Source organism: Salmo salar, chromosome ssa05 (assembly GCF_905237065.1).
Source record: "Salmo salar chromosome ssa05, Ssal_v3.1, whole genome shotgun sequence".
NCBI classification, from domain to species: Eukaryota; Metazoa; Chordata; class Actinopteri; order Salmoniformes; family Salmonidae; genus Salmo; species Salmo salar.
In genome coordinates this window covers 62348929-62373756 of record NC_059446.1, presented here as the reverse complement: position 1 = coordinate 62373756, position 24828 = coordinate 62348929, and the positions used below count along the sequence as shown (strand labels likewise).

The 24828-nt window shown below is 44.1% G+C and overlaps 1 protein-coding gene across 1 annotated transcript in view; it reads left to right on the top strand.

Annotated features, from left to right (window-relative positions):
- LOC106605428 (ubiquitin carboxyl-terminal hydrolase MINDY-3) overlaps positions 1-21070 on the top strand; it is a 43630-nt gene extending 22560 nt beyond the window's left edge. The window contains exons 11-15 of the mRNA XM_014201075.2: positions 3894-3966; positions 17507-17582; positions 19545-19632; positions 20398-20469; positions 20561-21070. Of these exons, the coding sequence (XP_014056550.2) occupies positions 3894-3966; positions 17507-17582; positions 19545-19632; positions 20398-20469; positions 20561-20710 (459 nt within the window). The 3' untranslated portion in view covers positions 20711-21070. The remainder of the gene's footprint in view (positions 1-3893; positions 3967-17506; positions 17583-19544; positions 19633-20397; positions 20470-20560) is intronic.
- Positions 21071-24828: the final 3758 nt, after the last annotated feature.

The window sequence follows — 24828 nt, the reverse complement described above, 5'->3', positions numbered from 1 at the left end:
AGATCTGGGTAAGGGTACCAAAAAAATGTCTACAGCAATGAATGTCCCCAAGAACACATTGGCCTCCATCATTCTTAAATGGAAGAAGTTTGGAACCACCGAAACTCTTCCTAAATCTGGACACCCTGCCAAACTGAGCAAACGGGGAGAAAGGCCTTGGTCAGGGAGGTGACCAAGAACCCGATGGTCACTCTGACAGAGCTCTAGAGTTTCTCTGTGGAGATGGGAGAACCTTCCAGAAGGACAACCATATCTGCAGCACACCACCAATCAGGCCTTTATGGTAGAATGGCCAGACGGAAGCCTCTCCTCAGTAAAAGGCACATGACAGCCGGCTTGGAGTTTGCCAAAAGGCACCTTAAGGACACTCAGACCATGAGAAAGAAGGTTCTCTGGTCTGATGAAACCAAGATTGAACTCTTTGGCCTGAATACCAAGCATCATGTCTGGAGGAAACCTGGCACCATCCCTATGGTGAAGCATGGTGGTGGCAGCATCATGCTGTGGGGATGTTTTTCAGCGTCAGAGACTGGGAGACTAGTCACGATTGAAGGAAAGATGAACAGAGCAAAGTACAGAGATCCTTGATGAAAACCTGCTCCAGAATGCTCAGGACCTCAGACTGGGGTGAAGGGTTACCTTCCAACAGGACTACGACCCTAAGCACACAGCCAAGAAATTGCAGGAGTGGCTTCGGGACAAGTCTCAATGTCCTTGAGGGGCACAGCCAGAGCCCGGACTTGAACCCAATCTGACATTTCTGGAGAGACCTGAAAATAGCTGTGCAGCAACACTCCCCATCTAACCTGACAGAGCTTGAGAGGATCTGCAGAGAAGAATAAGAGAAACTCCCCAAATACAGATGTGCCAAGCTTGTAGTGTCATACCCAAGAAGACTTGATGCTGTAATCGCTGCCAAATGTGCTTCAACAAAGTACTGAGTAATGGGTCTGAATACTTATGTAAATGTGATATCTGTTTTTATATATACACTGCTCAAAAAAATAAAGGGAACAATAAAATAACACATCCTAGATCTGAATGAATGAAATAATCTTATTAAATACTTTTTTCTTTACATAGTTGAATGTGCTGAATCACACAAAAATAATCAATGGAAATCCAATTTATCAACCCATGGAGGTCTGGATTTGGAGTCACACTCAAAATTAAAGTGGAAAACCACACTACAGGCTGATCCAACTTTGATGTAATGTCCTTAAAACAAGTCAAAATGAGGCTCAGTAGTGTGTGTGGCCTCCACGTGCCTCCACGTCCCTACAATGCCTGGGCATGCTCCTGATGAGGTGGCAGATGGTCTCCTGAGGGATCTCCTCCCAGACCTGCCCCTAAACTCCTGGACAGTCTGTGGTGCAACGTGGCATTGGTGGATGGAGCGAGACATGATGTCCCAGATGTGCTCAATTGGATTCAGGTCTGGGGAACGGGCGGGCCAGTCCATAGCATCAATGCCTTCCTCTTGCAGGAACTGCTGACACACTCCAGCAACATGAGGTCTAGCATTGTCTTGCATTAGGAGGAACCCAGGGCCAACCGCACCAGCATATGGTCTCACAAAGGGTCTGAGGATCTCATCTCGGTACCTAATGGCAGTCAGGCTACCTCTGGCGAGCACATGGAGGGCTGTGCGGCCCCCCAAAGAAATGCCACCCCACACCATGACTGACCCACCGCCAAACCGGTCATGCTGGAGGATGTTGCAGGCAGCAGAACGTTCTCCACGGCGTCTCCAGACTCTGTCACGTGCTCAGTGTGAACCTGCTTTCATCTGTGAAGAGCACAGGGCGCCAGTGGCGAATTTGCCAATCTTGGTGTTCTCTGGCAAATGCCAAACGTCCTGCACGGTGTTGGGCTGTAAGCACAACCCCCACCTGTGGATGTCGGGCCCTCATACCACCCTCATGGACTCTGTAACTGACTGTTTGAGCAGACACATGCACATTTGTGGCCTGTTGGAGGTCATTTTGCAGGGCTCTGGCAGTGCTCCTGCTCCTCCTTGCACAAAGGCGGAGGTAGCGGTCCTACTGCTGGGTTGTTGCCCTCCTACGGCCTCCTCCACATCTCCTGATGTACTGGCCTGTCTCCTGGTAGCGCCTCCATGCTCTGGACACTACGCTGACAGACACAGCAAACCTTCTTGCTACAGCTCGCATTGATGTGCCATCCTGGATGAGCTGCACTACCTGAGCCACTTGTGTGGGTTGTAGACTCCGTCTCATGCTACCACTAGAGTGAAAGCACCGCCAGCATTCAAAAGTGACCAAAACATCAGCATAGGGACTGAGAAGTGGTCTGTGGTCACCACCTGCAGAACCACTCCTTTATTGGGGGTGTCTTGCTAATTGCCTATAATTTCCACCTGTTGTCTATTCCATTTGCACAACAGCATGTGAAATGTATTGTCAGTCAGTGTTGCTTCCTAAGTGGACAGTTTGATTTCACAGAAGTGTGATTGACTTGGAGTTACATTGTGTTTAAGTGTTCCCTTTATTTTTTTGAGCTGTGTGTGTGTGTGTGTGTATATATATATATATATATATATATATATATATATATATATATATATATTAGCAAACATTTCTTAAAATCTATTTTTGCTATTATGGGGTATTGTGTGTAGATTGAAGGGGGGAAACTATTTAATACATTTTAAGGCTAACTTAACAAAATGTGGAAAAAGTCAAGGGTTCTGAATACTTTCCGAATGCGCTGTATGTCACACATACACACTCCCTTCAGCAACGTCCTCCTCAGTAAATTATGCTCATGTAAGGGCAGTTAACCCCCTGACCATTCATTAACCCTTAACACACACGTCTGACTCCATGTCTATATATCTGGAGGAAGAATGTACCGTTTGATTTATAGAGATACTTAAACTAACACATCTACCCATTCTGTACCCCCAGCTGCTCTGACAGTGAGAAATGTGTGTGTGCACTCCTCTCTACCAGCTGGGAGTCTTCTCCTCTTGATGTCTCTTTCTCCCCAACTCTTCCCCTGATCTCCCTCTGTCATCTCTCTCTCTGTTCGTCTCTCTCTCTCTCTCTCTGTGACCCCTGAGGACGGTAATATGTCTGTGATAACCTATTGTTTCATCTGAACTCCTACTTTAATAAAAGCTAGCTGAGGGAGATGTGCTCAGTTTATTAGGTATTTTCTGAGTGTCTTTATGTTCGGGCTGAGTGTGTTTGTGTAAAACGCCACTGTAGTAAACATACTCCAGTTCAGTGGATGCGGCCAGTGTCATTAATACTAGGCTAACCACGGTGCGTGTTTGCTTTTGCAGTTTGGTTCCCAGCCTGTCAAAACTGTCATGTTTCACTATGAAACTTGGGTAAGGGAGTACGGAGTTGGGGGTTGATGAATCCAGAGGATGGGACTTACCCCCCCATCTCAACACACACACACACACACACACTGTCCTATCTCTGTGAAATCTGTCTCTCCTTATTTCTCCTCCCGAGTCCCCCTGGCAACGTCACTCTGAGCCAGCAAACAAACAACTATAACTCTCTGTGTGAGCGTCTGATTGGCTGATATGTGTTTTGAGTGAAAACAAAACGTCTGGTTTTATCTGCAGATCAGCTAATAACCCAACAGAGCCTGATGATAATGATAGTCCGTACACACACAAGCAAGCTCTTACATTCACATGCTAGCTTACACACGCGCGCACTCCTTAGAGCCGGTGTTGTAATCTTTTAATTCTTGACCTATTATGTGATCTCTGTGTGCCTCAGTCTACACAACATCTCTCTCGCTCTCTCTCTGTTGGGATTTTCTGGAGAATTGGAAGCCTGTCTAATTTCTGTGTTTAGACTATAATATAATGTTGATCTGACATATGTCCCTTTCTCTTGTCTTTGTAGGAGATGTGTCTGGTGGCTCCTGAGTCTCCGTCTGAACAGGCCAGGAGAGTCTTCCAAACCTTCGACCCAGAAGGTAATACCTTTCAATGATAGTCTGATAGTCTTGAGAGTTGGGCAGTATCCAGATTTTCATACTGTTTCTGTACCATACTGGGTTACACAGTATTACCGGAAGTGCACACAAGGGGTGCTATTAAAATGGAAATGCACAACAATTTAGGCAACGAGGATCTTGATCCAGGAGGGGATTGAATGTCTCTCCTCTAACCAAGAATCTGGATCTTGACACTTAGCCACTTAGCTAGCAAGTTAGCAAACCAAATGCATAGCTGGAGCCCTGAGCTGGATATAATTGATTTGCCACATCTTAGGTTTCTTATAGTTATACTTATAGTTATAAGCAGTGGCGTAGCACGCAAACCCTGGTTTATCGGTATTGAATATCATACCGTCTGTATTTCGAAATACCCCAACATATGGTATAAACGGTATATTGCCTAATAGTCTCACTCACAAACACACACACACACACACACACACACACACACACACACACACACACACACACACACACACACACACACACATATCCTGGACATGTTATCTTTTCTCCTCTCTCCTTCCTGGTAGAGCATGTGCCTGTATAACCTCCCACTCCTATCTTCTCATCCTCTCTTCTCCTCATCCTCTGAGCAGGGGTCCTCTCATCTCTGCTGTTGTTTTGGGGTTAGTGTGTGTGTCAGCCCGCCTGCCCAAATCCCCCCACAGCTGAGTCAACCTGCTCCCATCCTCTTCCTCTTTTTGGGGTGACCGGGGGGGCAAAGAAAGGGGCAAGGATAGGGCATCCAGCCTGGTCTCACATTAGAATTAGACGTTCATCCATATTTCTCAAGCATCGAATTTAGAAGTTGTTCAAAAGGTCACATTTTGAAGTGTTTTTAAAGTTCAGGCATTAACTCCGAAGCAACTTTCTATCCTTGGATTCGAACTTGCAACCCGAGGCAGATGCTTACACCTATCCGCCATCCCCGTCCACAACGCCCTAGCAAAACCGAAACCTACCTAAAGGTAACAGCGCTCACTGTTGCCTCTAGTGGCCGGTTTCCAACGTCTTGAGACCTGGATGGACGTCGACTACTGACTTGTATCACGGGTGACCTGGCTGGAGAAGGGAGGGACGTAGGAGAGTTCTACTTAACTCTACTGAGTCTCTGAGTATTTACTGAGTCGAGAGGATGTCAGATTCTGAGGCCCGCTGCTTTCTAATCACTACCCTCTGCTTTTGGCCGTGAAAAGGTGAGAGACTGAACGAACGATGAAGGTAGAGGGACACACTATATTACCAAAAGTATGTGGACACATGGTTGTCAAACATCTCATTCCAATATCATGGGCATTAATGAAGTTGGTCCCCTCTTTGCTGCTATAACAGCCTCCACTCTTCTGGGAAGGCATTCCACTAGATGTTGGAACATTTCTGCAGGGACTTGCTTCCATTCAGCCACGAGCATTAGTGAGGACGGGCACTGATGTTGTGCGATTTAGGCTTGGCTTGCAGTCGGCGTTACAATTCATCCCAGAGGTGTTCGATGGGGTTGAGGTCAGGGCTCTTGCAATCAAACTTATTTCAGCCGATGTCAAAGTGCTATACAGAAACCCAGCCTAAAACCCCAAACAGCAAGAAATGCAAATGTAGAAGCACAGTGGCTAGGAAAAACTCCCTGGAAAGGCAGGAACCTAGGAAGACACATGGAGAGGACCCAGGCTCTGAGGGGTGGCCCAGTCTTCTTCTGGCTGTGCCGGGTTGAGATTATAACAGTACGTGGCCAAGATGTTCAAACGTTCATAGATTACCAGCAGGGTCTCATAATCATCATCATCACAGTGGTTGTAGAGGGTCAGCACAGGTCAGCACCTCAGGAATGAATGTCAGTTGGCTTTTCATAGTAGAGCATTCAGAGGTTGAGACCGCAGGTCTGGTAGAGAGTGAGAGAGTCGAAAACAGCAGGTCCGGGACAGGGTAGCACGTCCAGTGAACAGGTCAGGGTTCCATAGCCGCAGTCAAAACAGTTGAAACTGGGGAGCAGCAGCACCACCAGGTGGACTGGGGACAGCAAGGAGTCATCAAGCCAGGTAGTCCTGAGGCAAGGTCCCAAGGCTCAGGTCCTCCGGGAGGGGAGGGAGAGAGAGAATTAGAGGGAGCGTACTTACATTCACACAGTACATCGGATAAGACAGGAGAAATACTCCAGATATAACAGACTGACCATAGCCCCCCGACACAAACTATTGCGGCATAAATACTGGAGGCTGAGACGGGAGGGGTCGGAAGACACCAACGATACCCCGGGACAGGGCCAACCAGGCAGGATATAACCCCACCCACTTTGCCAAAGCACAGCCCCCACACCACTAGAGGGGTATCTTCAAGGCCAGTCAAGTTCTCGACAAACCATTTCTGTATGGACCTCACTTTGTGCACGGATACGTTGTCATGCTGAAACAGGAAAGGGTCATCCCCAAACTGTTGCCACAAAGTTGGAATATAATTGTATGCTGTAGCTTCAAGATTTCCGTTCACTGGAACTAAGGGGCCAAGCCCGAAGCATGAAAAACAGCTCCAGACCATTATTCCTCCTCCACCAAACTTTACAGTTGGCACTATGCATTGGGGAAATAGCGATCTCCTGGCATCCGTCAAACCCAGATTAATCTGTTGAACTGCCAGATGGTGAAGCGTGATTCATCACTCCAGAGAACGCAAGCCTAAGTCCAATGGCGGTGAGCTTTACACCATTCCAGCCAACGCTTGGCATTGTGCATGGTGATCTACACGGAACCCAAACCGGCTGCACGCGTGCGCCATCGTGCGCACATTTATTTTGTCCCCCTACACCAAACGCGATCACGACACGCAGGTTAAAATATCAAAACACACTCTGAACCAATGACATTAATTTGGGGACAGGTCGAAAAGCATTAAACATGTATGGCAATTTAGCTAGTTAGCTTGCACTTGCTAGCTAATTTGTCCTATTTAGCTAGCTTGCTGTTGCTAGCTAATTTGTCCTGGGATATAAACATTGAGTTGTTATTTTACCTGAAATGCACAAGGTCCTCTACTCTGACAATTAATCCACACATAAAATGGCCAACCGAATCGTTTCTAGTCATCTCTCCTCCTTCCAGGCTTTTTCATCTTTGAACTTATATGGTTATCAGCATCTAAACTTCCATAGTATTACCACGACGACCGGCAAAACAGTTTATCTTTCAATCACCCACGTGGGTATAACCAATGAGGAGATCGTGGGTACCTGCTTCGATAAACCAATGAGGAGATGGGATAGGCAGGACTTTCAGCGCGATCTGCATCAGAAATAGAAAGGAGTTCTATTTTAGCCCTTGGCATCGCAGACGCTCCTTGGCAGTGTGGGTGCAATAATTGAATAACATGGATTTCAAAATGTATTTTGCGACGCTCGCTCACGCGAAGTGTGGTCAGCATGTTACGCTTGTGTGCTGCTGCTCAGCCATGGAAACCCATTTCATGAAGCTCCCCACGAACAGTTAATTTGCTGACGTTGCTTCCAAAGGCAGTTTGGAACTCAATAGTGAGTGTTGCAACTAGAGGTCGACTGATTAATCGGAATGGCCGATTAATTAGGGCCGATTTCAAGTTTTCATAACAATCGGTAATTGTTTTATTTTTTTATTTTTTACACACCTTTATTTAACCCGGCAAGTCAGATTAAGAACACATTCTTATTTTCAATGACGGCCTAGGAACGGGGGTTAACTGCCTTGTTCAGGGGGGATTCGGGGATTCGTTTTTGCAACCTTCTGGTTACTAGTCCAACGCTCTAACCACCTGCCTTACATTGCACTCCACGAGGAGCCTGCATGGCAGGCTGACTACCTGTTACGCGAGGGCAGCAAGAAGCCAAGGTAAGTTGCTAGCTAGCATTAAACTTATATTATAAAAAACTATCAATCTTAACATAATCACTAGTTAACTACACATGGTTGATGATATTACTAGTTTATCTAACGTGTCCTGCATTGCATATAATCGATGCGGTGCCTGTTAATTTCTCATCAAATCACAGCCTACTTCGACAAACGGGTGATGATTTAACCTCTTACATCTAGACGTTCCGCTAGCGGAACACCTGCTCCAATATCCAATGATAGGCGTGGCGCGAATTACAAATTCCTCAAAAATACAAAAACTTCAATTTTTCAAACATATGACTATTTCACAGCATTTTAAAGACAAGACTCTCCTTTATCTAACCACACTGTCCGATTTCAAAAAGGCTTTACAGCGAAAACAAAACATTAGATTATGTCAGCAGAGTACCCAGCCAGAAATAATCAGACACCCATTTTTCAAGCTAGCATATAATGTCACAAAAACCCAGAAGACAGCTAAATGCAGCACTAACCTTTGATGATCTTCATCAGATGACACACCTAGGACATTATGTTATACAATACATGCATGTTTTGTTCAATCAAGTTCATATTTATATCAAAAAACAGCTTTTTACATTAGCATGTGACGTTCAGAACTAGCATACTAAACTTCAGGGGAATTTGCTAACAATTTACTAAATTACTCACGATAAATGTTCACAAAAAGCATAACAATTATTTTAAGAATTATAGATACAGAACTCCTCTATGCACTCGATATGTCCGATTTTTAAAATAGCTTTTTGGTGAAAGCACATTTTGCAATATTCTAAGTACATAGCCCAGCCATCACGGGCTAGCTATTTAGACACCCGGCAAGTTTAGCCTTCACCAAAATCAGATTTACTATTATAAAAGTTTGATTACCTTTTGTTGTCTTCGTCAGAATGCACTCCCAGGACTGCTACTTCAATAACAAATGTTGGTTTGGTCCAAAATAATCCATCGTTATATCCGAATAGCGGCGTTTTGTTCGTGCGTCCTAGACACTATCCGAAATGGTAAATCAGGGTCGTGCGCATGGCGCAATTCGTGACAAAAAAATTCTAAATATTCCATTACCGTACTTCGCAGCATGTCAACCGGTGTTGAAAATCAATTTTTATGCAATTTATCTCGTAAAAAAGCGATAATATTCCAACCGGGAATCTCCTTTTCGGCAAACAGAGGAAAAATCACAAAGACGGGGGCGGCCATGGCACGCTCCTAAGCCCACAGTCCCTTGATCGGCCACTTGAGAAAGGCGATAATGTGTTTCAGCCTGGGGCTGGGATGACGACATTCTGGTTTTTCCTGGGCTCTGAGCGCCCATGGAAGACGTAGGAAGTGTCACGTTAGAGCAGAGATCCTTTGTAAAAGATAGAGATGGCAAAGAAGTTCAAGAAATGGTCAGACAGGCCACTTCCTGTAAAGGAATCTCTCAGGTTTTGAACTGCCATTTGAGTTCTGTTATACTCACAGACACCATTCAAAAAGTTTTAGAAACTTTGGAGTGTTTTCTATCCAAAGCCAATAATTATATGCATATTCTAGTTACTGGGCAGGAGTAGTAACCAGATTAAATCAGGTACGTTTTTTATCCAGCCGTGAAAATACTGCCCCCTAGCCATAACAGGTTAACAAGCACATTTGCGAAAAAAGCACTGTCGTTGCACCAATGTACTTAACCATAAACATCAATGTCTTTCTTTAAAATCAATACACAAGTATATATTTTAAACCTGCATATTTAGTTAATATTGCCTGCTAACATGAAATTGTGTCACTGCTCTTGCGTTCATTGCACGCAGAGTCAGGGTATATGCAACAGTTTGGGCCGCCTGACTCGTTGCGAACTAATTTGCCAGAATTGTACGTAATTATGACATACCATTGAAGGTTGTGCAATGTAACAGAAATATTTAGACTTAGGGATGCCACCCATTAGATAAAATACGGACCGGTTCCGTATTTCACTGAAAGAAAAAACGTTTTGTTTTCGAGATGATAGTTTCCAGATTCGACCATATTAATGACCTAAGGCTCGTATTTGTGTGTTTATTATATTATAATTAAGTCTATGATTTGATAGAGCAGTCTGACTGAGCGGTGGTAGGCACCAGCATGCTTGTAAGCATTCATTCAAACAGCACTTTCGTGCGTTTTGCCAGCAGCTCTTCGCAATGCATTGCGCTGTTTATGACTTCAATCCTATCAACTCCCAAGATTAGGCTGGTGTAACCGATGTGAAATGGCTAGCTAGTTAGCGGGTGCGCGCTAATAGCGTTTCAAACGTCACACACTCTGAGACTTGGAGTAGTTGTTCCCCTTGCTCTACATGGGTAACGCTGCTTCGAGGGTGGCTGTTGTCGATTTGTTCCTGGTTCGAGCCCAGGTAGGAGCGAGGAGAGGGACGGAAGATATACTGTTACACTGGCAATACTAAAGTGCCTATAAGAACATCCAAATAGTCCTATAATTCCTATAATAACGACAACCTAAAACTTCTTACCTGGGAATATTGAAGACTCATGGTTAAAAGGAACCACCAGCTTTCATATGTTCCCATGTTCTGAGCAAGGCACTTAAACGTTAGCTTTCTTACATAGCACATATTGCACTTTTTCTTTCTTCTCCAACACTTTATTTTTGCATTATTTAACCTCATTGCTCCTTAAGGATAGGGGGCGCTACAGCGAATTTTGAAAAAAATACGTGCCCATTTTAAACGGCCTCCTACTCAAACTCAGAAGCTAGGATATGCATATAATTAGTAGATTTGGATATAAAACACTCTAAAGTTTCTAAAACTGTTTGAATGGTGTCTGTGAGTATAACAGAACTCATATGGCAGTCAAAACCCGAGACAGATCCCATGCAGGAAGTGGAAATCTGATTTGTGGACTCACCTTCAGCACTTTGCCTATAAAACACACCGTGAGTTAGGATTCATTGAGCACTTCCTAAGGCTTCCACTAGATGTCACCAGTCTTTACAAAGTGGTTTGAGTCTTCTATGGTACAAACTGACTGAAAGAGAGGCTTTGGAAGTTGGTCACAGGGGGAGGGCCATTTACTACTATGACGCGGGCGCCCATGGCTACCCTCCCCTTTCGAAACGTTTAGTAAGACAATGCAATCGTCCCCTTGAATATTATTGAAGCTCTGGTTGAAAAAGGCCCTAAAGATTTATGTTATACAACGTTTGACATGTTTGAACAAACTTAAATATATATTTTTTGCACATTCGTGACGACAAGTCCCACGCGCTACAGTACATTTTGAGTAGCCTTCGGAATGCGCTAACAAGAAGAAGCTATTGGGACATAAATTATTAACTTTTTCGAACAAAACTACATTTGTTGTGGACCTGGGATTACTGGAAGTGCCTTCTGATGAAGATAATCAAAGGTAAGGGAATATTTACAATAGTATATTTGATATTAGATGGTTCCAAGATGGCGCTAACCTGTATCGCCTAGCCTATTTTTCTGAGCATAGCATCCCCTTTTATTGCAAAGTGTGATTTCCCAGTAAAGTTATTTTAAATCTGGCAATGCGGTTGCATTCACGAGATGTTAATCTATAATTCTTTGAATGACAATATTACATTTTAAAAATGTTTTCGAATAGTAATTTAGTAAATTGTAGCGCTGATCACCGGATGCATTTGAGGGAAAATATTTTCTGAACGTCACGCGCCGATGTAAAATGCTGTTTTTATATATAAATATGAACTTTATCGAACAAAAGAATGCATGTATTGTGTAACATGATGTCCTAGGAGTGTCATCTGATGAAGATTGTCAAAGGTTAGTGCTTCATTTAGCTGTTTTTGGTTATTTGTGATGCATGTGGTTGGTCGGAAAATGGCGGTGTGGCTATTTTGACGATGTACTCTCCTAACATAATGTAATGTTTTGCTTTCGCTGTAAAGCCTTTTTGAAATCGGACAACGTGGTTCGATTCAGGAGAAGTGTATCTATAAAACGGTGTAAAATAGTCCTATGTTTGAGAAAAAAAATCATTCGATTTGGTTATGGTTAGGTTATGAATATGGCGCTCTGATTTTTCACTGGATGTTGATCCCGCATACGGGACCAGCCTTTCAAGAGTTTTTAAACCAAATTGAACATTTCATTATTTATTTGAGGCTAAATTGATTTTATTTATGTATTATATTAAGTTAAAATAAGTGTTCATTCAGTTGTTGTAATTGTCATTATTACAAATAAATGAAAAAAATCGCCCGATTAATCGGTATCGGCTTTTTTGTTCCTCCAATAATCGGTATTGGCGTTGAAAAATAATAATCGGTCGACCTCTAGATGCAACCGAGGACAGGCGATTTTTACGTGCTACAGCACTCTGCGGTCCCGTTCTGGAGCTTGTGTGGCCTACCACTTTGCGGCTGAGCCGTTGTTGCTCCTAGACGTTTCCACTTTACAATAACAGCACTTAACGTTGACCGGGGTAGCTCTAGCAGTGCAGAAATTTGACGAACTGACTTGTTGGAAAGGTGGCATCCTATGACGGTGCCATGTTGAAAGTCACAGAGCTCTTCGGTAAGGCCATTCTACTGCCAATCTTTGTCTATAGAGATTGCATGGCTGTGTGCTCAATTTTATACACCTGTCAGCAATGGGTATGGTTGAAGTTGCCGAATCCACTAATTTAACTTCTTTGGGCTCAACTCCCGTTAACGGGATCGATTTGACAACATCCGGTGAAATGGCAGAGCGCCAAATTTAAAAAAATGTATTAGAAATATTTAACTTTCATACATTCACAAGTGCAACACACCAAATCAAAGCTTAACTTCTCGTTAATCTAGCCACCGTGTCAGATTTCAAAAAGGCTTTACGGCGAAAGCAAACCATGCGATTATCTTAGGACAGCGCCCAGCATACCAACACATAAATATCTGATTTCAACCCGCCAGGCATAACACAGAAGTCAGAAAGAACTATTTAATTAATTCCTTACCTTTGAAGAACTTCTGTTGGCACGCCAATATGTCCCATAAACATCACAAATGGTCCTTTTGTTTGATTAATTCCGTCATTATATCTCCAAAATGTCCATTTATTTGGCGCGTTTGAATCAGAAAAACACCGGTTCCAACTTGCCCAGCATGACTACAAAATATTGAATAAGTTACCTGTAAACGCTGTCCAAACATTTGAAACAACTTTCCTAATACAACTTTAGTTTTTTTTTTAAACGTAAATAATCGATAAAATTTAAGACGAGATAAACGGTGTTCAATACCGGATAAAAACAACGTGAAACGCGTGACCTGGAGCGCGCATAAAAACATTAGAGTGCACTAGGCTGGACCCTCATTCTGAACTGCTGTACTTCATTTCTCTAAAGAAAATCATCAACCAATTTCTAAAGACTGTTAACATCCAGTGGAAGCGATAGGAACTGCAAGCATGTGCCTTATACATCTAGATGCACATAGAAAACCCATTGAAAACAGTCACCTCAACAACAACAAAAACTCCTGGATGGTTTGTCCTCGGGGTTTCGCCTGCCAAATAAGTTCTGTTATACTCACAGACATAATTTTAACAGTTTTAGAAACTTTTAAAGTGTTTTCTATCCAAATCTACCAATTATATGCATGTCCTAGCTTCTGGGCCTGAGTAGCAGGCAGTTTACTTTGGGCACGTTTTTCATCCGGACATCAAAATACTGCCCCCTAGCCCAAAGAAGTTAAAGGGGGTGTTCACATACTTTTGTATGTATAATATATGTATGGAGAGATGGAGTTACCTATGGTATGTGTGATTGTCACACTACACGATGAGAGCGTGATGTATGTTGCTGGAGAGTGTGTGTGTGTGTTCAGCTGAAGACTGATAAGGTCACCAAAGTCATAACACACAGACACAACTCCCCCATGGACCAGACCTGCACAGACACATTTGTGTGTTTGTCGCTGTCTTTGATGTCTGTCTTTAGTGAGCGCTGCTTGTGTGTGTGTGTGTGTGTGTGTGTGTGTGTGTGTGTGTGTGTGTGTGTGTGTGTGTGTGTGTGTGTGTTCCAGCAGGAATTGACGCGTCATCTTTTCTGACGCTGTAAACAACATTCCACCGTTTCATGTTTATAAGAACAATATGCCTCTTAACATGGCTGAGGGTGTGTGTTTTGTGTTGAATTTTCTAACAAAGTGAGCCTCACCAGCTGAGAGTAGTCTACTCTGTTCTGTTTGCCACACCAAATATGTAGTAAACACACTGACCCATTCAGACCAGAGAGGGAGAAATTGATACGTCTGTCTGCGCCCGAGATGCGTTTCTGCTGTTTCATGAGATTTTTTCATGTATGCTATATGGATGTTTATACACACACTAGAACCAGCAGAGTTGAGAGCAGTGTCAAAGCCCTATAAATCTGCCAGTGTCACATGTAGAGTCGGCCCAGTTCACTGTGTTATAGAAGAGAGGCGCCAGAAAACACACACATCCCACATGCACGCAATAATTTACACACCAGTCTCACATGCACTCAATAACACACACACACACACACACACACACAGGTCTCCCATTCATGCAATAACATACAGCTTCATTAGTGTTCCACACAGAATTTGAAACTTAGGGTAAAGCTATGACTCAGCTGTAGTCCTTCCCAATGTATAACACACATACTCAAATCAAATTTTATTAGTCACATGTGCCGAATACAGCAGGTGTAGACCTTACAGTGAAATGCTTACTTACGCGCACCTAACCAACAAGGCAGTTTAAAAAAAAATACAGATAAGAATAAGAAATAAAAGTAACAAGTAATTAAAGAGCAGCAGTAAAATAACAATCGCGAGACTATACACAGGTGGGTACCAGTACAGAGTCAATGTGCGGGGGCACCAGTTGAGGTAATATGTACATGTAGGTAGAGCTATTAAAGTGACTATGCATAGATAACAGAGAGTAGCAGCGGTGTAAAAAGGGGGGGGGGGCGGGGCAGCAATGCAAATAATCTGGGTAGCCATTTCATTAGATATTCAGGCGGATTGGGGGTAGAAGCAGTTTAGAAGCCTTTTGGACCTAGACTTGGCGCTCTGGTACCGCTTGCCATGCGGTAGCAGTCATGAGTGAACAGGGAGTACATGAGTGAACAGGGAGTACAGGAGGGGACTGAGCACGCACCCCTGATGGGCCCCTGTGTTGAGGATCAGCGTGGCAGATGTGTTGTTACCGACCCTTACCACCTGGTGGCGGCCCGTTAGGAATTCCAGAGGGAGGTGTTTAGTCCCAGGGTCCTTAGCTTATTGATTTGCTTTGAGGGCACTATGGTGTTGAATGCTGAGCTGTAGTCAATGAATAGCATTCTCACATAGGTTTTCCTTTTGTCCAGGTGAGAAAGGGCTGTGTGGCGTGCAATAGAGAGTGCATCATCTGTGGATCTGTATGCAAATTGGAGTGGGTCTAGGGTTTCTAGGATAATGGTGTTGATGTGAGCCATGACCAGCCTTTCAAAGCATTTCATGGCTACAGACGTGAGTGCTATGGGTCTGTAGTCATTTAGGCAGGTTACCTTAGTGTTATTGGGCACAAGCACTGTGGTGGCCTGCTTAAAACATGTTGGTATTACAGACTTGGACAGGGAGAGGTTGAAAATATCAGTGAAGACACTTGCCAGTTGGTCAGCGCATGCTCGCAGTACACGTCCTGGTAATGCGTCTGGCCCTGCGGCCTTGTGAATTTTGACCTGTTTAAAGGTTTTACTCACATCGGCTGCTGAGAGTGTGATCACACAGTCTTCCGGAACAGCTGGTGCTCTCATGCATGTTTCTGCGTTATTTGCCTCGAAGCAAGCATCGAAGTAGTTTAGCTCGTCTGGTAGGCTTGTGTCACTGGGCAGCACTCGGCTGTGCTTCCCTTTGTAGTCTGTAATAGTTTGCAAGCCCTGTCACATCCGACGAGCGTCAGAGCCGGTGTAGTATAATTCGATCTTAGTCCTGTATTGATGCTTTGCCTGTTGATGGTTTATCTGAGGGCATAGCTTGATTTCTCATAAGCTTCCAGGTTAGAGTCCCGCTCCATGAAAGCGGCAGCTCTAGCCTTTACCTCAGTGCGGATGTTGCCTGTAGTTCAAGGCTTCTGGTTGGGGTATGTACGTACGGTCACTGTGGGGACGACGTTATCGATGCACTTATTGATAAATTCAATGACTGATGTGGTGTACTCCTCAATGCCATCGGAACATATTCCAGTCTGTGCTAGCAAAATCAGGAGGATAGAATTATGGTCAGATTTGCCAAATGGAGGGCGAAGGAGAGCTTTGTATGCGTCTCTGGGCGTGGAGTAAAGGTGGTCAAGTTTTTTTTTTTTTTCCCCCGCTGGTTGCACATTTAACATGCTGATAAATCCGTTTTAACAAATTTCTAAGTTCCCCTGTATTAAAGTCCCCGGTTACTAGGAGCACCGCCTCTGGGTGAGCATTTTCTTGTTTGCTTATGGCGGAATACAGCTCATTCAATGCTGTCTTAGTGCCAGCCTTAGTCTGTGGTGGTATGTAGACAGTTATGAAAAATACAGATAAACTCTCTAGGTCAATAGTGTGGTCTACAGCTTATCATGAGATACTGTACCTCAGGCGAGCAATAGCTCTAAACTTCCTTAGATATCGTGCACCAGCTGTTATTTACAAAAATACATAGTCTGCTGCCCCTTGTCTTACCAGACACCGCTGTTCTATCCTGCCGGTACATTGTATAATCAGCCAACTGTCTGTTGATAGTGTCGTCGTTCAGCCATGACTCCGTGAAGCATAAGGTATTACAGTTTTGAATGTCCTGTTGGTAGTCTTCCGCGTAGGTCATATATTTTATTCTCCAAAGATTGCACGTTTGCAAGCAAAATGGAAGGAAGTGAAGGTTTATTCGATTGCCTATGAATTCTCAGATGGCAGCCCACCCTCTGGCCCCTTTTTCTCCGCCGCCTCATCACGCAAATCACGGGGATCTGGGCCTGTTCCTGAGAAAGCAGTATATCATTCGTGTCAGGCTCGTCAGACTCGTAAAAGGAAAAAAAGGATTCTGCTTGTCCGTGGTGAGTAATCGCAGTCCTGATGTCCAGAAGTTATTTTCGGTCAAAAGAAATGGTAGCGGCCACATTAAGTAAAAAAAATAAGTTACAAATAACACAAATAAACAAAAAAAACACACTGGGTTGGGGACATGTAAAACGTCAGCTTTCTTCTCCAGCGCCATTGCACACACACACAATAATATGTTAGTGTTTTAAGACAGGTAGGACACACGTACATATGGACACGTGGTAGTGTTTAAAGCTGGTCCTCTCTGGTAGAGAAGTCATAGCTGAGGAATGTAGGTCAGACAGAGGAGAGAACAGGGCTGGCTTTTGTGTGTGTGTTGCATGTGTACATATGTGTTTGTGTGTGATGATTTTCCTCAGTTAGCTCAATGTAAACTGTGTGTTCAGTGTGAGGGAAGGTGAAGGCCTGTCCTGTCTCAGTGCCACTGGGACTTGCTGATAAAGACGTACCCTCTCCATCCTACATCTTTGATCATGACTCCCAGAAAGCAAACACATGGAATTGCTGTGGAATCTGAGGCCTGTCTCCTAGCTGTGTTTGGACTAAAATTATCTGACAAATATTCTCTTTCTCTCCCTCCAGATAACGGCTTTATTCCAGACTCTCTGTTGGAGGAGGTGATGAAGGCACTAGACCTCGTCTCAGAACCTGAATACTAGTAAGTGTGTGTGCTCTTGTCCAGCCGCCTCAGCTAATGTTTCACTGCTGCTGGGTAAAGAACAGAGAACACCGACAGAACCAGAGAGTGAGAACACTAAACGTCCGGAGGATGGAGGGGGACATTAAACTACTAGCTGGAAGACTGAAAGGAAATAATTGAATGTGCTGCTTCAAACAAGGTTTAGAGTGAGGAATAGTTCAATTCAAAGGGCTTTATTGGCATGGGAAACATGTTTACATTGCCAAAGCAAGTGGAATAGATAATAAACAGAAGTGAAATTAACATTGGCAGTAGAATGGCCTTACTGATGAGCTCACTGACTTTCAACGTGGTACCATCATAGGATGCCACCTTTCCAACAAGTCAGTTTGTACAATTTCTACCCTGCTAGAGTTGCCCTGGTCAACTAAGTGCTGTTATTGTGAAGTAGAAATGTCTAGGAGCAACAATGGATCAGCCTCGAAGTGGTAGGCCACGCAAGCTCACAGAATGGGGCTGCCGATTGCTGAAGCGCATAGCGCGTAAAAATCATATGTCCTCGGTTGCAACACTCACTACAGAGTTCCAAACTGCCTCTGGAAGCAACATCAGCACAAGATCTGTTCGTGGGAGCTTCATGAAATGGGTTTCCATGGCCGAGCAGCCGTACACAAGCGTACGATCGCAATGCCAAGCATCGGCTGGAGTGGTGTAAAGCTTGCTGCCATTGGACTCTGGAGCAGTGGAAATGCGTTTTCTGGAGTGATGAATCACGCTTCATCTGGCAGTCCGACGGACGATTCTGGGTTTGGCGGATGCCAGGAGAACACTACCTGCCCCAAACTGTAATTTGGTGGAGGAGGAATAATGGTCTGGGGTTGTTTTTCATGGTTTGGGCTAGGCCCCTTAATTCCGGTGAAGGGAATCTTAATGCTACAGCATACAATTACATTCTATATGATTCTGTGCTTCCAACTTTGTGGCAACAGTATGGAGAAGGCCCTTTCTGCAGGACAGAAATCCCAGCTCATAAACTTAAACGACTAACTCAAATTCTACTCACAGGTTACCTCACAAATGTTTGTTTTTTTACAATGGCTCTTGATCCAGGAGGGAATTATCTGCTGTTACCAAGCAAAGCTTGATTTTGGAAGACACTATTATTTCTCTGACTGCAACATCCAGATGACACACCCACACTCAGTCTTAACTGGGTTATCAGCCTCTGTGTCTGGGCATGTAACACTCCTCTTATTTCTGCCTTAAAAGGGAAATGTTTCTCTGTTTTATCACTGTGGAATAAGAATAATATTACTGCTCTAACACACAGGAATGTCTAGTGGTATATGTAGTATCGCACGCACACACACACACACACACACACCAGAACTCCTCATCAGACGAGGTTACCGTTCATTTCTCCAGTGTTTGCTTTCTTACACATAATCTTTTACACAGAACATGACACATTTATACCTCAGACAGCCCTTCACACTACCACCACCTCCCTCCTCACCTCCACCCCTCGCGATCCCTCCTCACCCCCTCCGTCCTCAGCTCCACCCTTGCTCCTCACCTCTACCCCTCCCTTCTCCACCCCTTTGTTCGCCCCTCACCTGCACCCCTTCCCCCTCCCTCTTCACCTCCACCCCTGCCTCTTCACTTCCACCCCTCACCCTCCCTCACCACTCCTTCCTCACCTCCACCCTTTCCCTTCCACTAGCTCTCTCCCAATGTCCCTTCTCACTACCCCCGTTCTCTCCTCCTTCTCTCCCTCCGTCAGACACAAGTTTTATCATTGCTTTAAAACGGGGCCGATTTAGGTTTTCTGAAGAACTGGAGGCATGTCTCATTACTGTACTTAGACTATAAGACAATGTTGAAATGTCTGACAAACTTAACTCTTTCCTCTCTTCCTGCCTCTTTCTCATCTTCCCTCTCTTCCCTCTTTCTCTTTTCTCTCCCTCACTCCCTCTCCAGTGTGAGTCTGATGAAGAGTAAGTTGGATCCAGAGGGCTTGGGAATCGTGCTGCTGGCTCCGTTCCTCCTGGAGTTCTTCCCTGATCAGGTAACTGAAGAGGAGCTGAGATACTTTAAAGCTGCAGCGACATCCATAAAACATGCTGCGAAGACCGATTTAAACAAGAATATCTTTGGTGTATGTACATGAGCGCTTCTGTTTTGTTAGTGGTTTGTGGCTGACGATAGATATGAATTTGTTGAGTCAAATATTTTACAGCAATGCACTGGTGACCAAAATGTTTAAATATATATTTACACAAATCCCTGTTCAGACTGGGACTCTGTGGCAGGGAACCATGGCTGAATGGGAGAGAGCGAGAGGCAAAGGGAAAGAAAGGTGGGGAGAGGGAGGTGGGGACAGAGAGAGGGGAGCGGGAAGTGTGTTAAAGTGATCAGGGCTTCGGGGACTCACCAGAGGAATGGCCCTCGGCCACAAAGAAATTATGCTGCCATTAGCCGCAGGCAGGCAGGCAGGCAGGCAGGCAGGCAGGCAGGCAGGCAGGCAGTGGTTTCACATAAACATACTCACATAGTCTATTAGCATTCTGGAACGTCCCAACGAAGTGTTTGGCTCTGTGTCGCTATTGACTGGTTTCTAATATAGGCTGTTCTGTGGGATTGGGGTTAGGGTTTCACTAATGCTTGTGTGTGCACGCGCATGTGGGTTTGGGGTTATGGATAGTGTTTCAGGCTAAAGTATGCTGAATTGTCTGTGGGTTCCGATACACACACCTTCCAGAGCAGAGTTATCGACACATATCCCAGAGATGACTCCATGATTGTTAATAACTGGTGTATATTGTGTTTTCAGGATACTGGAATCCCAGACTCCTTCCCTGTCTACCACTACAATGGCCTGAAACAGTCCAACCACAACGAGAGGGTAAGATATACACACACCTCTAAAACAGCCTGCAACTGTCACACCAATATGATAATGTAAGGTGTTTGTGTGTGTTGTCTCTCTTTGTCAGGTGGAGTATGTGCAGGGTACAGCCCTGGTCCTGGGCTTTGAGGACCCCATGGTGAGGACAGATGACACTCCAGTGAAGCGCTGCCTCCAGACCAAGTGGCCCTACATAGAACTGCTGTGGAATACTGAACGCTCCCCTTCACTTAACTAACTCACTGCTAGGGTGGTAGAGGACTGACTGATCTCCACAGGAAAGAAGGCCACAAAGACTGAGAAACACAGTACATGTACATTGCTGCACACACACACACACACACACACACACACAGAAATGTGCTCACTGTCCTGGGCAGGACAAAAACACACAGAACATATATGCCATTACACACACTTGACATACAGACACCCTTGTTTACTGTTAATGCTGTTGTGTTTTACATGACTGTAAATGAAGTCACAGGATGTTTTTGGTTTGTTGTAAAAAGCTGAATGAATTATTATTGTCACCCTGTAGATGACTGTTTTATACTCTGGGATATATTCACCTAATAAGAACTACATATAAAGGAGATCTCGTTGGATGTAAACCTGTAACTGACTGACTGGAACTATGCTTCTGTAACACCCAGCTTTCTGACTGTTAAAGAGATAAACAACCAAAGCTTTCCGCAAGACATGTATGCGCACACACACACACACACACGCTCTCCTATTCTAACTACAGCTGAGTTAGTTTGACCTCTTAATACTGAGGCAGGGTATCCCTGACCCAGATTAGGTTTACTGCATTATCTCCATTGAAATAGTCCAGGAGCAGCCTAAATCTGGGGCTGGGAAACTAGCCTCAATGGTTTTCACAGGAGATTACGCACACACACACCCTGGGGTTTACAGCATAAAGGGACCAATCACAGCAGAGATATGAAGACATTCCTCCTGTTTAGTGGTTTGACCTGGAAGTAGAACCTTTGGCTGGTTTTACACGTTGCGCAACTTCTTTCTTCACACCAACACATGAAGTGATATGGTATTTGTCACACCCCCCCCCCAAACGAATAAACCATTTTTTCTTCACTTCTCGTGTGTGGGCTTGTTCGACGTTGCCGCCGACTTACTAATCTACACATAACCTTGCATCATAGTCTCGCCTAACCATCCGTCTACTTGCATCATAAATAACTACTCATTATTGTTTGTAGATCAGTCAGTCACAATCTACCTACAATTCATCATGGATTTGGACAGAATGCTCTCAAACATGGCCTGTATGGATGTGTCAGTCTCAGTATGGTGTATGTGTGTTATTGGAAAGGGGATATCTCTGTGTGTTTGTTGGATGAGACTGGGAGAGAGAGGAGAAAACAGACGGTTGAACTATTGAGCGCACACTGAAACTAATACAAATTATAATGCTTTTACCTGGTGAGGGACCATCATAACACAGGCATGCGGCACACCAAAGAGGGGAGCACTACTCTTGTTCTAGTCCTGTGTGTGTACATGCACGTGCATGTGTATCCTCGCCAGGTGATGACGTTTCTAAGAACTGAAATCCTGTTGAATGTCTGAAGTCTCTTTTTTGCATTCTGTTCATCTTGGATTTCCACGGAAGCATTTGTGAAAGAGCAGTCCACCTCCTATCAACATTGTTCAAAAGGGCAATTTTAAGAGTGCTGTTCGTGTGTGTGTGTACACTGAGTTAAACTGTCCTTCACCTCTAAATGCCTGCACACAGCAAGCAGAAACATGCTCACACAGTTAGCATATGTGCTCTAGGAGAATGGCAGGTACACAGGCATGGTAATTCTGTTTGTGTCGGTCTGTTGGTCACCATGTGCGTGTGTGCGACCATATGCTGGTCTGTAATGTAATGAGCCACTATGGTTCCATCTGTCTCTGCAGTTCAACACTGACATTCACTACCGTTCAAGAGTTTGGGGTTCACTTTGGAATGTCCTTGTTTTTGAAATAAAAATTGTCCATTAAGATAACATCGAATTGATCAGAAATACAGTCTAGAGATTGTTAATACTGTGTACTACTCCCTTCACAGAACAGTGCAAACTGTCTCTAACCAGAATAGAAAGAGTGGGAGGCCCCGGTGCACAACTGAGCAAGAGGACAACTACATTAGAGTCTCTAGTTTGAGAAACAGACGCCTCAGAAGTCCTCATCTGGCATCTTCATTAAATAGTACCCGCAAAACACCAGTCTCAACATCAACAGTGAAGAGGCAACTCTGGGATGCTGGCCTTCTAGGCAGAGTTGCAAAGAAAAATACATATCTCAGACTGGCCAATAAAAAGAAAAGATTAAGATGGGCAAAAGAATACAGACACTGGACAGAGGAACTCTGCCAAGAAGGCCAGCATCCCGGAGTCGCCTCTTCACTGTTGACGTTGAGACTGGTGTTTTGTGGGTACTATTTAATGAAGCTGCCAGTTGAGGACTTGTGAGGTGTCTGTTTCTCAAACTAGACACTAATGTAGTTGTCCTCTTCCTCAGATATGTTCCGCGGCATCCCACTCTTTCTATTCTGGTTAGAGCCAGTTTGTGCTGTTCTGTGAAGGGCGTAGTACACAGCGTAGTACGAGATCTTCAGTTTCTTGGCAATTTCTCGCATGGAATAGCCTTCATTTCTCAGAACAAGAATAGACTGACAAGTTTCAGAAGAAAGTTATTTGTTTCTGGCCATTTTGAGCCTGTAATGGAACCCACAAATGCTGATGCTCCAGATACTCAACTAGTCTAAAGAAGGACAGTTTTATTGCTTCTTTAATTAGCACAACAGTTTTTAGATATGCTAATATAACTGCCAAAGGGTTTTATAATGATCAATTAGCCTTTTTAAATGATAAACTTGGATTAGCTAACACAACGTGCCATTGGAACACAGGAGTGATGGTTGCTGAAAATGGGCCTTTGTACGCCTATGTAGATATTCCATTAAAAATCAGATGTTTCCAGCAACAATGGTCATTTACAACATTAACAATGTCTACACTGTATTTCTGATAAATTTTATGTTATTTTAATGGATAAAAAAATTGCTTTTCTTTCAAAAACAAGGACATTTCTAAGTGATCCCAAACTCTTGAACGGTAGTGTACATTAACAGGGAGGGAGGGAAGGGGTAGATTGAGATGGAGAGAGAGGTACAGACAGCAAGAGGAGTGCAGAGAGACATAAGGAAAGAGATTGAGAACAGCAGAGGGAAAGAGAGGGAGGGGTAAAGAAGGAAGAGGGCATGCGAGGGGAGGTGTTAAGGAGAGTTGGGGAAACTTGTCTGAATTCTCCATCTGGTTGGTCAAGGTTGCTCTCTGTGACTCCCTCTCATCACCATGCAGCCTCAGATTATGTAACACACACACACTCAGACATGCACAACCCCACCTGGTTCATATCACTTGTCGGAAAATATGAAGTGGTTTACAGTAACACCCTAACTCTACACACACTAACATAGAAACACATACATTTCAGCCTAAGTACTTCATTTTGGTCCACAGCTAAATAAATTGTTACTAAGGTCATCACAGATCACAGATGTTTGGACAATGTGGTCCACATAAGCCATGTTTCTCTAACACAAATGGACATAAAGCATCTCTTTTAACATGTTCCTCATAACAGCTGAGAAAGAGCAGTACTCCACAGCATTCACAGTTTTACAGCTTGCTATGACTTTATGACACTTTCAGTCTCGACAACAATGAAACACTCTGAAGTTTCAATTTAATTAAAACTCCTGATGCTGATTAGGAGCAGACTGAGTTAAAACAGGAACACACACACAAACACACACACTGGAGGAGTGATGTGGGCATAGTGGTATGATCTGCTTTGATAAGACTACACTTCAGATCTACTGTACATGATGTAGGCTATGCAGGCAAGATGTCTACAACACACGCAAGTTGTGTCTGGATCAGAATTGGCTACGAATTTATTTATAGCTTCACTTTTGGGAGAGGACTCGCGCTGGACAGGGGACTGGTAACGCGTGCCGTGAAAACCCATCACACACACACACACACACACACACACACACACACACACACACACACACACACACACACACACACACATAGGCCTACACAGGCAAACACATTTAGACACACACACAACGTGATAGGCCTAACCCGTCTTTAGTTTTAGTCCGCAGGCTGGCGTGTTTAACTTTAGATCTCAGTAATAATTACGCAAGATAATTAGCGGTGATTATTATTTAATGGAAGGAGACGCACCTAATTAAACCGGCGCGGTCAGAATAAACGGTTTAATAATAAAACACCGCGAAACCCGAGATGTGTAATATCAGACTTGAAT